At 40.9% G+C, this 16,846-nt stretch overlaps 1 protein-coding gene across 3 annotated transcripts in view; it reads right to left on the bottom strand.

Moving 5' to 3' along the window:
• FBXL5 (F-box and leucine rich repeat protein 5) overlaps positions 1-14,956 on the bottom strand; it is a 33,951-nt gene extending 18,995 nt beyond the window's left edge. For 2 of the 3 annotated variants that reach the window (XM_032109323.1, XM_032109322.1), the window contains exons 1-4: positions 14,792-14,956; positions 3,307-3,522; positions 1,404-1,499; positions 428-611 (exon numbers count right to left, since the gene is read on the bottom strand). In XM_032109323.1, coding sequence (XP_031965214.1) covers positions 428-611; positions 1,404-1,499; positions 3,307-3,522; positions 14,792-14,929 — 634 coding nt within the window. In that variant the 5' untranslated portion in view covers positions 14,930-14,956. Of the gene's footprint in view, positions 1-427; positions 612-1,403; positions 1,500-3,306; positions 3,523-14,311; positions 14,376-14,791 lie in introns of those variants that run through there. The other variant, XM_032109324.1, reaches the window with a different exon arrangement.
• Positions 14,957-16,846: the final 1,890 nt, after the last annotated feature.

Below are 16,846 nucleotides of genomic sequence, written 5' to 3' on the forward strand. Positions count from 1 at the left end.
TTTGAAATATTGTCACTTGGCTAACTATTCTGTGCTATTAAAACATCAACAGGAAAAGATTACAAGGCTGTCCTGAAAACCAAGAATGAAATGCAGAGTCTGCAAATAGAAAATATCATTTCAATGGAAGTGTGAAATTAGAAGTTAATTACAATTTCCATCTGTTTACTGTATCAAATATTAGCATGGGAGGGAAGGAAGCAGAAGAAGGTTGAGAATAGGTAAACAGTGAAGTACTATCTACATTACAACCTGCCAAGATGCCCATATCAAACAGTAAAGTTTCTGAAACCAGTTTCAAAACTGGTTTGCAGATATGCCCATTTTAAAAGAACTGCTCTGCCTGTACATAACTTTAGGTATGCCACTGGTGTGGCTTTTTAGATAAAAACTGCCGTTTGAAAGTTACTTTAATTAGATGCTTCACCTTGATCTGCCTTCTCATCCACAGAATACTTAAAGACCTTCTGAAGCTCTTCTGCTTGATTCCACTTACTGAGACCTCTGAATTCTGCAGCCTCTTTCTGTGAGCAGTGCTGTGCAATTACTTTCTTCTTAATATCTTTCAGCTCTTCGTAAGTAAAGTATTCCATCAACATTGGCTGAAAAACCTAACAAAGGAAAAAGGGGAAAAAAAAGAACTGGTGCTGACAGAAATAGTCAATAATGCTACACAGACCTGCCAACACAGAATTTCCCATTTCAAATTCTATCGAAGTAAAACGTGTCATACAGTAAGTGAACCTAAGGACAGGACCATGGAAGTTTTGCATTCTTACCCTCTACTTTCTAACAGATCACTGCCGGCATCAGGCAAGCTGTTTTAATTGCTTTCCCCACCAGAAAAGGGAAGGGATTCAAGTTGCTTAATCTATATAACTTATCAAGGTACTCACACGGAAGGCAAAGTAGCAAGGAACAAAAACATGAGAAAAGATTTCCCTTGGACAGACTTCAGAAGATGCTTCCCAGTTTTCGGATACCCATAAATCATCAGACTGGCAGTACTAGTCTGTGTTTCAAATATAGGTCAGAAGATGTTTGGGAGTGTCAGTTGGAGTCATGAAGCACTGGTTTACAGGACCTCTCTTTTCTCATTTAAGTTTTGCTACATATCCATTTTAACCACTTGATGCAAACAAATCCCAGCCACAGTGGACTTTTGTTATCAATTTTTTCAAGAATCAGAATTTCATCATAAACTTCCAACATATTCAGTTTCACAACACATCACTTTCCAGTCAGAGAACTGAACAAGGACACAATAGTCCTGAATGCAAATTAGCATAGCAATAAAAACATGTAATTTAAAAACCAATGAACCTCTAAGCCATTTGTCCCTATTTAGTCGTTCCAAATCCCAAGGAAGATCACCATCACATCTAAAGAAAATTTTTACCTACCTCCTCTTCCTCTTTCATATGAGGAAGGAAATCCCTGGTAAAGGCTTCCAATCTCTCCTTCAGCTGTTTCGCATAGTTTAGCTGTTCATATTCATTCTGAGAAAAAAGCAAAGACTAAATGGTTACCCCATCTCATCCAGTCCTTCAAGGATTGAACTGTCCAATAAAGCAGTGGTTCAAAGGAAAGCCCATTATGCCCTTCCCATGCATGCAGTAGGTTTGCTCTATTTCATGGTAAGAACGTGTTTACTTAATGACGCTGACATTCTGTACTGGCCTGTTAACAGGCAGAGAAAAGTATTCCCTTCCTGCCTGATTCCAACTTATTTTCTTAGCATATATGAATTCATTTATCTAATCCTATTTTTACTTTGGAGCAAAGACTGAAATCTGCCAATCTACAATCTCACACAAAGTACAAAGTAGTAACAGACTAATTTAAGTATTTGTATGGTTTGTATATGAAGTATTCTAGGATACAACAGTTCTACTTCATCTTTTAACTGAATGCATTTTACCTTAGTTATTCTAAAATTCTAACTTCCAAATTAGAAACAAAATTTATAGTCAGACATGCTGTAGAGATTTTTACTTTGGAAATTGAAAGAACTCTTAAATAATAAAGATGTAACTGACATTTAAACATTCAAGTTAAACCAACCTCATGTAACAATTTGTTAGCTTATTCTCTGAGTTAGCAATAAGAAGCTGGTTCTGAAATCTGCCCAGTAATTGCAACATATTGAAGTTCCTCCTAACTCTTACTGTAAATGTTGTTTTTCTTTTCAAACTTCTACAACATCAAGAAACCCTGACTACTACCGAGACAAGCTTAAGCCATCAGTTTAAATTAAACTAATCACTCCCTAAAAATAGGTAAACATTAACTAAAGTTAACATATCTAAAGAGAACTAAAGAAATCTGGTTTTGCACACTTAAAAAATGAAGTAACAGAATAACACTAGCATCCTATCAGAGAAGGTGTAACACAAAGCCAAGTGTTAAATTGCCCTCTTCCACTTTCCTTCATTTCTTGTTTCATTAATGGGCACAAGATAAAATTTAAGGTTTATTATGCGTAGGGAAAAAATTATTTGTAACGTTCCCAGGTCAAAACCAAGTGTAGATGGTAAAATGGAGTCAATCAACTGCACATTTGGTATTTTCCTTACTGAAAATCTGGACCACACATACTAGAAATGCAACATGGGATGTCAAATGACTACTGGAGACTCTAGTTCTTAGGGGCAGGAAGAGGGAGTTGAGCTGGGTACCCCAAGAGAAAGACATGGAAGAATTCAAGAAGACTTCTACTGGAGAAGAACTTATATCTAAGTCACTGTCAAAAAAGCCAGCTGGAGAAAAAAATATTTAGAGTTCCTTGACGACTGGATCATTAACAGGACTGCTGACCTACAGATTACTGGAAGGAGTACATGACTCACAGAATAAAACAATGCTGGTTTTGCAAGTCTGGGAATCAACTCCATTTCTGACAATAATACAAAACTGTGCACCACAAAAAAAAAAAAAAAAAAACCTCAAGGTTTCCTAACAAAGTAAAATCGCATTATTTCTATAGCCAGAAACGTCTGACCAGTTAGCAAAACAGCCTCTATATTTGAAACTTCCATGCCTGTCTCTCCAAAACACTTCCAATTACACAGTGATGAGCATCTGTCAGAAAACACATCTCTGAAAAGAATTTTTACTAGAAATTTAGTAACTGTGGTGAATGGCAAAAGCATTTGGGTTTCAGACTAGAAAGTATCCAAAAAACATACATGTTTCTTCTTCCTCCTTAGTTTATTCACAGAGAATATTAAGATGAGTCAAGGCAAACTAATACGTAATCACAGCATGTTTCCCTCAGGTCACAAATCTCTCTTATAGTCTACTTACCTTTACATTCTTTAACCCTTTCTCAAAAAGGCTAAGCATCTCTGACAGTTTGTTGTCCGAGTGCACATTGTACACTGTCCGGCTACGCTGCTGAAGCAAACCAATGATACACTCATTTTCAATCTGCTCATGCATTTTAAATTCCTTGAATGTGGCATAAAGGGATTGCAGCAGAGCCCGAAAATCATTGTTGTTGGAGAAGTTGGTCTTGGAAAGCTAGGAGAAAGAAAAGTTCATAAAAAACCAATGAAAATCATGTCAAACTCAAGTGAAATCCTTAGAACAGGTATTAGCTCCAGGGATTCATCGCTCCCCTTACTTATAAAAGCTAAACACCTTCAGCTTTTTACATAAAATGAAGCCAGTAAAATCAAGTTGTATTTAAGCAACATACACCAAATCTTGTGAAACACTGAGGTAAACAAATGTAGATAGATTTCCTGGCAGAAGTCAATGCAATCTCCCCAGCCTGGCAGATTACTGAAAGGCTCAGCCCCTTTCCCAGATCCACATTCTTGTCCATACCAAAAAGCCATTAACATAGGCCTCTGAGCCCATCTTTCGGGATGTATTATGCACAAGGAATACTGAGTCCTACCAGTGAATACAAACTGTATCAGCAGTTAGAGAAGGTTTACAATGGAGCAAAACCTAACAAGTCAAGACAGCACAAAGTTCTAGGTAATACAACAGGGCGATTTTTACATGTGTACAGTCACCGCTGGCAACAATACATGTTAAAACTGTATTTTCCTTTGGTGAATGTAGAAAAACAGGGTCTTTTCCATTCTTACGCTTTACTCCATGTGCAGCTTCAAGAACCACAATCCACAGCAGTATACAAGACCAAGCATTCTAAAAGTAGACTTCAACTCAGAAAACAAGCTACCGGAATATTCAGAAATGGCTTAGCTACGAAGACTCTGGAATCTATAGGTTTTACAAGAAATAGGAATCTGAGACATACATATTCATACATAATACTTACATCAAAAACAACTACAAATTGAGATATGCAAAACATTTTTTCATTAAAAACCCCCAAATGTACTTATTCATTGTGACATTGCATTGCCACTTCCTGGCAGCCACCAGCAAAATGCAACTGAAACACGCTGGACACCTGCCAAGTCCTTATGCAACTCCAAGTCAGCTGTACATACTGTACATTACATGCTGTACATATGAGCAACATGACTCTCATTATGAAAGACAAATTTGCTTAGCCTCAGAAGAGAGAGAAAACAGGGTGAAGTTTAAGAGGGTTTTTTGGGTTTTTTTTCCAATACACTTTAGACCAACTACTGACAGAAGTCAGAAAAAAACTGAAGTCTGTAACGCACTGTTAGGATTTGAGGCATACATTGTTATGTATCCCTAACGGGAAAAGATCTTGGCTCCAAAGGCCATTTCTACCCTACACTCTGTGTATGCAATTTAAGAACATCCGTTAGGAATGGATTGTTATAGAAGCCACTGTAACATGAAACACTTGTATATTCACCTCTGCTACTGAGGCTTCCAGCAGATATCCAACAGACTAGGAACTGTGGAGAGGATACTGAAGTTAAGTAACTATACTTGAATCAGAAATCACTGTATCAAAAAGGTCAGCCAAAGCTGAGAACAACTGGTTTTTGAGAGGACAGGTAGCCTAGCAACAAAGCCACTTGGTCAGATCTGTAATTTCATTACCAGGACTGATGAAGTCTCATGATGGGGGACCAAGACATTAACAACTATTAACAGACAGCAGTTACTCCATTCTGAGGTCCACTTTTCACCAGCTCTAACAAGGAAAACTAGTGCAGGAGTTTAGTAGTGCAAGAAGAAAACCACACACCCCCAAACTCAAAGAATGGCAAGGGGAGGAAATGGACTGTATTAGAGAGTTTTGTTGACTCATCAAAAATATAAAGCACAGTGCACGTGAGACCCCTGAACAGGCTTAAAATACACCACACTATACCACAGCCACCAGTGCTCAAGATACTTGGGAGCTTTCTGCGCTTCTGAAGACATTACATTTAAACAGCTGTACATTACAGTACAATTGGTTCTGTGTTTGGAATGCAAACTCTAATTGAGGAGCAGTACCACAAGAGCAACAGTTTTGGTGGCTCCTGAAATTTAAGAATTATTCATAATCCAAACAGCCTGAGCAACTGTCGAAACAACAGTCAGTCCTTTGTATTGTAAAGTCTGTTTGAAACATTTCAGAGACCTATGGCTGATGCAGGCACAGTCTAGAAGTAGCCAGGAGCTTTTAAATGGAGTACTAACTTTATTTATTAAACCTTTATTAAAAGAAAATAAATGATGCAATTAAAGCATAGCCAGGCATGAAAAATCTTTGTAGGTCAGACAATCACATGCCAGTTTTAGTTGAGTCTCTAACTCACTGGACTATAACAGAGCCATTAACATAGTCAAGATGAATGTACAGACTTGTAGCAAACACCCATCTTTCCTTACTGAAAGATACTGTTTAATTTTTGTGCTTTAAGAACAGTATTAACAGCAACTGCTATTTAGACAGTGTTTCACGTTCATGACACTCAACTGAAAAAACTCCACATTCAACTCTTCCATCTCCCTTGTGCCTTTAGCGCTTTCATTAAAGAAATGAAAACTTTCTGTCTGATGAAGGCAGAGACATTTCTATCCACACGGTTGTGAATAAATAAGGAAGCTCAAGACTGCTAATTAAATCACCAATCAAAACACAGTATTTAATTTGGTTCCTGGAAGTGTTTTACACGTGTCAATGTGGAAAAATATCTTCTTAGAAGAAGAAAATTAATTTTCCAGTAACGTTAGTTTACGGTGAGTAAACTGAAACAGTTTTTTCCTACTAACTATGCCAAAAATACATTTAATGAGTGAAAAATGTTTGCTTCTTCCTTAAAAATATCCAAGCATACTATGAACCAACAAGGAGAAAGCAGCAAAGAGGAATAAAGAAAAAGTACACTGCCCTTATCAGACTACCACAGCAGTAAGCAAAGTTTATGCTGCTTGCTAACTTTCCCAGTTACAAGTATCTCTATTCCCAACTACAAGCTGGAAAACTACAAAATATGAGGAAGGAGAATAGGAGAGGAAAATTTGATTTTTCTACTCTCCCAACAGATTTCACAAATTTAAAATGGAGTAATTTCTCAAGGTTTAAAAGTTTAATGTGGCTACAAATTCACAAACCGCTTAATTTCAAATGAAGGTTTTCCCTATCAGCACCTGAATTCTGAACAACCACTAGCGTTAAAAATTCGGTCTGGAATCTAAAAAGAACTGAAGACATTTTTTTCTTCCTGGTCTTCTTGATTAGTTGTTGTTCTTTTTCATGTGTCATCACAAGTAACATTTTTGACAGACCATTCCTCTATATTCTCCTTTCCATGTATAACCACATTAAGACTTATACAATCAGCCGATAGCAACAGGATGTGAAATAAAAGACATAATATTCCTGATAATCAATGTCGATTTCTAACACCAGTTAACTCAGCAGATTTAAAACTAATTTAAAAAACAGTAAAATACTTTTCATTATGGAGCTGGTAGACCGTTCTGATTAAAAGAAAAAAGATACCAGGATAAATATCAGAAAAGAGTTTTTCACCCACAAGGTGGTTGGCAACTGGAACAGGCTCCACAAGGAAGTGGTCACAAAACCAAACCTGACAGAGCTCAAGAAGCTTTTGGACAATACTGTAAGGCACATGGTGTGACTCTCCGGGTTGGAATTCTTGCACGGGGACAGGCGTTAGACTCGATGATCCTGATGGGTCCCTTCTGACTCAATACAGACTATGATGCTAGTCTATGATTCCATAAAATAAACCAAATGATTTTTAGAATAGAACAGCACCAGAAGAAAAAGCAGCAGGCATTACTAGTCAGCTATGTATTCTCCCAGTTACATTTTTATGTATTAGCACTCCGCATATGCAATAGCACTAAAATTCAAAGGACAAACCCAGACTCTGCAGAGGTATTATCTCAATTTCAGGCACAAGAAAATGGAGGAACAAAGACCATAACAAGGTGCGCCTGTGTCAACACCAAGAGCATGCAGTTTCATGTTGTACTTAATCTGCTTGGAAATTAGGGCATGGGGATGGAGGAGGAAACACACAGAAGGAGCAGCCCTGCCTCTAACTGTACATTCCTGCTGCTTCCCTGGAATATGTGGTAGCAATTATGCAGCTGCAAGATGAACCCATCTGGTGTACTAATCCAGGGAGGAGCTGTGCCTTTTACTGGGCTCATTTTTCACCTGGCTGGAGCACTACTAATGCCCAGTTACAAGCCATGTCTTATTTAGGAACCCACAAGAAGCTCAGTTTATACTGTCCCCAAGGAAGAACTCGGGTGCCAAGGTAGCCTAGCCAAGAGAATGACCGTCCTCAGTGTCACCTCTCCTTGGCTTGCTCTCATACGTAAAGGTATACGAGGTGAACATTAAGGGAACTAACTAAACTGCTTCCCACTCCCTGTTCATGTGTATGAAGCCTAAATCAGGGGAGAATCAGTTTTCTACCCTGGGCACTTTTCCTGGAAATGGGTCAACCCAAAATAATAGCAATTAGTTAGGCAGGAAGGACAGGATATGGCAGAACTCAACAAGAAATTCAAAGCTTTCAAATGCCCTTCTTTCTGTTGTCTTCCCTACGCAACCCTGTCCTGTGTAATCTTCTCAGTTGTTTTGCAGCATCACTAAAATCTTGAAATAGCTTTTCAAAAAACCCAACTAATCAAACAAAACAAACAAACAAAGCACAAACCAAAACCAATCAACAAACACTATACTAACTCAAAGATTCAGGCACACAAAATTATTTTGTTTTCAAAGAACACTAGCAACAGGGAAGGTAAAACCTCATATTCTATTTTCAAAGGCTAACATCAAGCTGATAAATGCCAAGCATAAGGGAACAATGAAAAAACCTATTGTATTTCCATTTTTACTGGTGTCTTCCATATTACTGTCTTGTATTACAGCCACAGCCAATTTTGTCTAATGAACACCTATAGATGAGGTTTTGAATCATGAAGAGCATTTCACAATGAGATATGAATAACAACATGGGACTAACTCGATCAAGATTTTCAGTGATGCAATTGCTACAAGTGTCAGATCCCCTTGGGGTTCATAGTAGAAAGCACAGCTCAGGAAGCACTGATAAAATTAGCTAAGCCTCCTCCACCATGTGACTTCCACAGGTAGAAGTCTACCAAGGATAGAAGAAGAAAGGCTGTCACCAGGTCTGTAGAGAAGAAACAGAAATAATAAAAAATTTAAAACCAATTAAAAATCTACAAAATATATGAGCTATGAGGGCCTTGAATAAAAGCATGATGAACACTTGCAACTATGCTGTTATTTATCTATCTGTGTCACACTATTCTAGATGCCATGGAAGACCTCTTTCCTGTTTTATATCCTCAAGGATACAGGCTCCTACTAAGACCTGGTCTTCCAGCCTTCTGCGAGGTCGTACCTGAAGTCCCAAAAGAGAAATCTCCCACTGCAGTAACTCATTAAACAGAACCACAGCAAAAATGTCTTTGCATCTTTGTATCAGTCTCACTACAATTTCCTAACACAAAGGTAGACATTGGAAAAATTCACCACCCCCGTTTAACTCATCTTGGGCACTAACTGCAAAAGCAAAAAGCCAAGTCTCTCAAGAATTACAGCTTGCACTATTTAATCAGTTAAAGCATATTCTAGGATACCTGCACAAAACCTCAAAACCTGTACTAACACTGATACACTCTGATTACAGTTCCTGGATTTTTAGACGGGGTCAATTTCTTTTTTTTTTTTTTTTAACACTGAATGTGAGAGAATAAATTGTTTCTTAAAGCAGAGAAGGACAAAGGTGGGTTGTTTCTGCTCTCCAGAGCAGACTGGGAGAGAGGATGAAAGATCAGAGCACTATGTGAAGGGTGAACAGAAAACTTTTTTCATACAATGCAAGGGCAAAAACAGTTAATGAGCAATTACTTGGAGAAAAAACTGCTACCACGTCTGGCACAAGAAAATACCCTCAGGTTTTTCTTATGAAGGCAAAAAAGATATAAAAGCATCTGGTAAGTAAGAAAAAATAGGTGTTTCAATAGACAAAATTAAAGAAATGGTGAGAAGATAGCAACAAGTGCTAAGAGTGTCCTGAAAAAGGGAGTGAAATTGCTATGCAGGTCTGAAGAGCCTCAATAAAACTCCAAACACATTTTATCACTGTTGTCCCCCATTTCAGACCTCCTGTGGCACTTAAAATACATTTATTTTAAAATGTAGATATTTAAAGCACATATTCAGCATCCATAACGTAAGATGGAAAGATAACTGGTACGGCCCTTGATGAAATAAGACATGGACAACAAATTGCTTGCCTATTTCAGGATGCTAATGAGGAGATTTAATTTCCTTCCACACAAGGAAGAAATTTCCTTCCATCTTTTGCCTGCAGTGACAGCATAGCCCACCATTTGCAGACTTACTAGGACTAAACATCTCAAGTAGCTCTTTCATTCTAAACATAGGTGAAGGCAGATGCTCAATGCTACAGAACATTAATTGGGAATAACCAAATACTATGAATTTCTAAATCAACACACACTTACTTGAAACAACACTGGCACTGTACTGAAATATTGAAAAGGGATTTCAAGAGAAGAATGAATGCTTTAACAGCATTTTTTTATTAGAAACACAGATACACTTATCTTCTTGGAACAGGCATTTTCTGTTCTCAAGGGCATCAAGGGAAAAACATTTCACTTTGAAACAGTAAGTCCTAAGTTAATAATTGGTCCAGTTTCTCAGATATCAGTCCCCCTGGCTGCCACAAAAAGTGTGATCTTAACGTGGTCATATAATGCCCTGTCCAATGCTTTACAATGCCAAAACTTCACTCGGGAGTGTTTTTCACTCCTAAACAGTTCATCATACTACAGATGACATAAGAAAATCACCAATTTAACACAAGAAAATTCTCTTCAGCAGAAGCCAAAGAATGCAAGGAAGAGAATCAACAAAGATTAAAGAGAAATGCAAGTTATCAAAAGATACTTTCTAGGTGTACGGAAGTTTTGAAAAGAATCTTACAAAAAGCCCCCAAAAAATCCACCCAAAAAACAAGAGCACTTGACTGCAGGTAAGTTGAACAGAACAACATTTAGATTTCAAACTAGGAGGACAGAGAACACAGATTATAAGAGAAGAAAAGTGATACTTTCAGCCAACTATTTAACAGGAAAGGCAGATGACAACAGCAAAACAATGTCTTCTTTGCTCAAGTCTTCATGAAATAATTAATTAGGAAAAGTATTTATGGCAATTAATTTTTAGCAAAGAGTCAGAAGTGTGGACTAGAAAAGAAAAATACTAGTTAAATATTTATGCAAGTTCAATGTGTTCAAGTAAGTAGAATATGAAAAAATTGATCCAAATTTCCAAGAAGAACCAGCCAAATTACTGAACCATGAGAAATAACTGCAGAAATCTTTTGTAGAAAGATGAGATCACAGGAGACTGAAATCAGGCAAACAAAAGAAGGACCTTAGATGTTTTTGCTCAAACATGCAAAGGTTTCACAATAAAGCTGAGCTATTAAGGCAGCTGTTCCCCCCTGCCACGGTTCATCCTGTTCCCTTCTCCCATACTGACAATCTGGTTCTGGAGCTTGTTTGACCTCTTAGTGAGCCAGTTCTACTGAATCACCTTTCGATTCAGTCCTTTAGATGAACTAGCTGCTCATCAAGGTGCCAGACAAGCACAAACGATATCATCAGCAATTAACCCTTCCAGCAGCAGCCAGTTACTACATCCACTCAGTCATAGTATGAAGTCTCACACTAGTTTTGAGACGCAGACAAAGACATGAGAACAAGTCATCAAACACAGATAACTAACTGCATTACAGCATTTAAGAGTGCAGCCATTTTTCTGGTTCCTAATGCACTCTAAACTTGCTAGGCAATTCTGTAACACAAAGATTTGAAAACACGCCTTGGCTGCAGTAACTCCACAAGAGAGCAGGAAGTTTGAAATCCCACCCTGAAAGATCAGCTGTCTTGTTTCTGGGGAAGGCCTAGCCAAAATTTAATCGCAGTCTGTACATAGCCCACAGTCTTGTTACTTGAGTAGTCCCGATCCTGAAACTCTAAGAAGTAACAATTGGCCAGCACAGATTTGTTTAGAAAAAAAGAATCTGACTTCCTTTTGATAACCAAACTACTTAAAAGGAAAATGATACATGTTACAGATCATGATTTCTCTACAGTTTTTGGTACTGTTTTGGCTTACAGCAAACTAACTGAGTCTGCAGGAAATTGCAGGGTAGCTCAAGCACTTGCAAACAGTGCTCTCAAACCCAAGCTACCAGTGTCCAGCCAAACCAAAATGGGATTTTCATTATTAGCTGAAATCTGTGTTGCCTTGCTCATGACACATACAACACTTTCAGGCACAGCTAGAAAAGCTGGTAATACACAAGTGGCACATTCTCGAGTGCAGAAAACACAAGACCATAATGCGACAACAGGAACTGCCTCACTGGACATCAGCATACTGACTTGGACAGTGCGTACTGCTACATATAGGATAGGAGTCTAATGACAAAAATGAAAGGGAATTCAAGCATCAGTCCTCAGAGAAGCATGGGATTAGAGAAGCACAAAGAGAATATGCTGCTGTTAAAAAAAGACTGCAGAACAACAAATCTGCTCTACTCGGTACCAGCATTGTCCCATTCTGCACAAGATTTCAGGAAAACACAGACATAATTAGGCTGAGGTTTCACCGTAGCTTCAGTCAATCTAGTTGCTGGCTGTCACAGTCCCACTCTCTGCCTCCCACTGGCTTTAGTACTGATCTGACCAGTGGTTGCTGGCAGCACTACATCAACAGAAAACCTACCCCGCTTCAAAAAAAAATGTTTTCTGCCGGTTTAGAGCCTTTGTGAGTCACTTCAAGCGCTGATGGGAGCAAGAGAGGCAGGCAGCCGTAACAGCAGCAGTCAGATGGCTTAAACTGTAAGAGAATGGCAGCTTAGTCCTGACAAAAGCAACAAGTACGCTGAGGTACAGCAAGCGTGACCCACATAATGAAGTAAAATGAATCTGTTTGCTTAAGCCAGAGAACACATAACTAAGATGGAGGACACGGCTACAATTGCAAATCAGCACAGGATCTTTCTGAAAACGAAGAGGTTCACTAGAGATGGGAAAACAGAATCTGCTCTATTTGTAGCAAAGATGACGTCAGACATCAGGACAAGCATTTTAGCTATAAAGACTGTCTGCTGTAGCACTCCACTACCTACAGGGGGGACATCCTCAGAGCACTTAACGAATTTTCTTATCATCAGAGTAGGAGACAGATTTGATAACAGTGTGGATTTCCTTACTAAACATAATTCTACTTACTGTTATTATCCAAGTCCAGGGCACTGTATACAACACAGGTAAAAATGCCATTTAAGAACATAGCAAAGGTACAGTGAGACCTTTGCTAGCAACAACTAAAAAAGTAAGATAACCTTCCTAAAGCAACAAACAGCTTTAATGTCCAATTTACTGTTCTGTCTCACACGAAGTCCTGGAAGAACAAACTAAACTGTGTGTCTCTGTCCTAAAGGATTATTTAAGTGTCTACATACTTTATCCATCGGAAACATCAGAATCGTTCTCCTGAGAAGCAAAGCACGGATGAGCCCATTTCACCCTCGCTAAGATGTGGCGGAATTTACTTAATTCAGACACTAGCAGCAACTACAGTGTACAGGGAACCCGATGAACACAGGTAACATGCAATTCACAAAATAAAACAACCCTCAAGGTCAAACAAAACTTATAAAGAGCATGGCTTTGGAGATTATATTTGCCATGTAAGCAGAACTACAGTCTTATCTAATTACAGCATCTCAATCATACAAGAAGAAAATTCAAAAACAATCTGGAAGTTTTTCTGGTGCAAAGCTACCATTATAAAAGTCACAGACCTCAAGTTCTGAAACAGGGTTAAAGCATGCAAAATTGAATGCTTTAAAAAAAAGTGCCATTCCTTCATTTTTGCACTTCTTCAAAGGAAAAAGAGAGCAAGCAAATTCCTGTATAAAAACTGCTAGAAAATGAAAGGTTATGAACATTACAAAGTAGGTAGTTTTAATCAAATTTTCTAATACTTAGGAAAACCAGTAATTGCTCCCTAGGTAGTTTTATCAGGCATGGTAAATTTGGTCAAAACTTTGTGGGAGGCTCAATAAAAGTGACAAAAATGCCTCTCTAGGAATAAAACCCGAATGACTACAAGATCTGGAGGTTTAAATGAAACTTGTTCAGCTGCTGTCTACAACATGCTGAAACGGCTACCAGGGGTCAGTGAGGAGCCCCAGGTGTTTGTTTCCATTCAAATAAAATCCGCTCTGTTATGAGATCACAAATTTTTCTGCCGCCACAGATTAAGTTGATGGCAAATGTACGCTCAGATGAAAGGCAAAGTGAAAGAAACTACACAAGGTCTCCCCTTCTCCTCCCCCTAGATCCTGTGCTCAGCCTGTTCAGTTAGCAAAACCCGCAAAGAACAACTCTAGGTCTTCTTTAACTATTAGCAAATGGAACAGGCTCACAAAAGGACCTGGTGAATCCCAGAACAGTGAAAGGTAGCATGTGGAAATCGGGAAGGAAGCATGAACTTTCCACGCTGCTAGCAGCAGTAAGCTATTATAACTGCCTCTCATGTAACTGCACCCCTCTTTTAAATGTCTGTAGCCAATCTGGTTCTCCAAACAGGCATTTATGCCCGAAGATGGGAGGCACAACTTCTTTCAGTAGGAGTGCTGGCTGTGAAGTATTTGCCCAAAACCCTCCCACAACACTCAAAGCTGCTGCAGAGAAGTTTGCCTTTCAGGTGACACACCAGCCTTGATTACTTAACTACCCTGATGCAAGAATAAAAACTACTTTTGCCCACGAGCAAAATAAAAGAACATACCTAGAGTATCTTTAAGCCGCTCACCAGCTGAACGCTGTGCACAGAACCGCAAGCAGGGTCCCTGGCAGACCGTGAGTGGGCAGCACGCCCCGCGCCCGTGCCCAGCCCGGCTGATCGACAAACCCGGCCGGGCCGCGCCGCCCGCCCCGGGAGCGCCAGGCCCGGTGGCGGCTCTGCCGGGCTGCCCGGGGCGGCCGGGCGGGCGGCGCGCTCCCTGCGCGCTCCCTGCGCGGCACCGCCGCCCCTCAGCGCCGGGCGGAGCGCAACACGGCGCCCGCCGGCCGGCCCGGCACGGCAGCGCGGGCAGCCCCGGCCCGGCGCAGCCCGGGAGCGGCAGCGGCAGCCCGGGAGGGGCCCCGGAGCCCCGCGGCAGCGCAGCGCAGAAGTTACCGGCGGGGCCGGGGCGCTGACAGCTGCGCACTCCCCAAACCCTCCCGCCCGCCCCGGGGCAGCGGCGCGGGGGCCGCCCCGGCCCGCTACCTTGTCGCAGTAGAGCCCCACGAGCTGCTTCATGCGCCAGTGCGGGGCGGAGAACACGTCCACCTCCTCGGGGAAGGGAGCCATGTTCTCCCCATGGAGCCGCGCCGCGAACGGCGGCGCGAACGGCGGCGCGAGCATCCGCACCGCGCGTGCGCCCGCCCCGCGTGACCGCGCCCGCAGCCTCGCGCATGCGCGGCTGGCCCCGCCCCTTCCCGCGGGCAGCGGCGGCCCCGCGCCCGCCTTGGCTCGGGCGGCTCCTGCTGTGGAGTTCCGGGGTGTGCGACGAGTTTCCCCTCCGAGTTACAGCCTTAGGTTCGTTCAAGTGAGCTGCCGTATTGCACGACTCGAAATCCGATGCTTTGGCAACGCTAAGGTAGTAGCTTGTGGATGTAGAAAGCAATTTACAGAATCAGTTAGGTTGGAAAAGACCTTTGAGGTCATGGAGTTTAACCTGTGACTGAGCACATTGTCTGCTAGACCATGGCACCGAGTGCCACTCCCAGTCTTTCCTTAAACACTCCAGGAGTCGTGACTCCACCACCTCCCTGGGCAACCCATTCCAATGTCTAACCACCCTTCCTGTGGGGAGCTTCTTCCTAATGTGCAACCTACACCTTCCCTGGAGCAGTTAAAGACTGTGTCCTTTTGTCCTATTGTTGTTTGCCTGGGAGAAAAGACTGTCCCTCACGTGGCTACAGCCTCCTCTCGGGTGTTTGTAGAGAGCAGTAAGGTCCTCCTTGAGTCTCCTCCAAGCTCCCTCAGCTACTCCTCACAGGGCTTGAGCTCTGTTTTGTCTTTCTCTGGACACGCTCCAGCAGCTCAATGTCCTTCCTGAATTGAGGGGTCCAGAACTGGGCACAGGATTTGCGGTGTGACCTTCTCAAGAAAGGCCCTAGGAAAGAAAGCTTTTTTGTGTATACGGCGGTATAAAATTTACAGTACCATTTTGCTGATATTGAGACCACATTTCTAAAGGACAATTTTATTTGTATTTTGCAGCAAGAGAGACAGAGATCTCCTGCTTACCCAGCAAGGAAACCATGGGAAGCTAGGTGCTGAAAAAAGCATACTATGCTATAAAACACAATGGTTACAGAGACTGCACTGAAAATGTGCATTTACATGAAGTAAAGAAAACACTTGAAATATGCTGAGGAAGTGACAACATCAGGAATAATGCAGATGTGGGCCGATGAATTGGTGTTTGGGAGGGAAGATGAATGATGGGTCCTAAACTGGGCTGCAGCAGGGAATCTGCACCCAACCTTTTGCAGCATTTGTGCCGAACAAGTAAAGTTATGTTTATTTAATATCCAAGGCAAATGGACCAGAAACACCTGCCTGTCATACCGATCTGCTTGTGGAACACTTCAAAGTAAACAGGAACACTGGGAAGAATTGAGGATGCACATCAATTTGACAAAAGGTGTAACTGTCAGCCAACATGTAGTATAGTAAAACTGTTGACCAGCATCATGATGTTCAGTAAATGTCACCAAAATGCATTGTCAAACACCCAATAGATGCAACAGGCCTTTCTGACTGAAAACTATTACTGTACAAAATCTATGTTGCAGATATTGAATGTATGACAGCTAGCTAGTTCATAGGTGCAAGCAATTAATTGTAAACATGTTGAAATTCTGAGCAAAGTCACGTGAGTTTTTAGTTCTCAACATACTAACGCTTGGGAATAAAATGCTGGTAAAAGTAGTGAATAGTGAACTGAGCAGAAGAGATCATGTTACAAGTGTTATCTAGCTGACACTGTGCACAGTAATCATTTTATCTCTTTATCTAAGGAAATGAGGCTTAAGCAATTCCAGTATTTGGTGTTTCCTTTTCCATGAATCATTTCCACCTCAAAGGACTTTTGAACACACTGACCAACTTAGCTGTATTTGCAAATATGTACAAACCTTGAAAGGTTAAATTCTTACAACTTCAGGGTGGGAAAAAAAAAGCAGTTACACATGAGGGAAGAAAGGAAGGTGAAGCAGGTGAAGCACAGGTGTTATGCAGCTGGCTAGCCAGCACATGGTTGTATTTACTGCT

Source organism: Corvus moneduloides, chromosome 5 (assembly GCF_009650955.1).
Source record: "Corvus moneduloides isolate bCorMon1 chromosome 5, bCorMon1.pri, whole genome shotgun sequence".
Classification (NCBI taxonomy): Eukaryota; Metazoa; Chordata; class Aves; order Passeriformes; family Corvidae; genus Corvus; species Corvus moneduloides.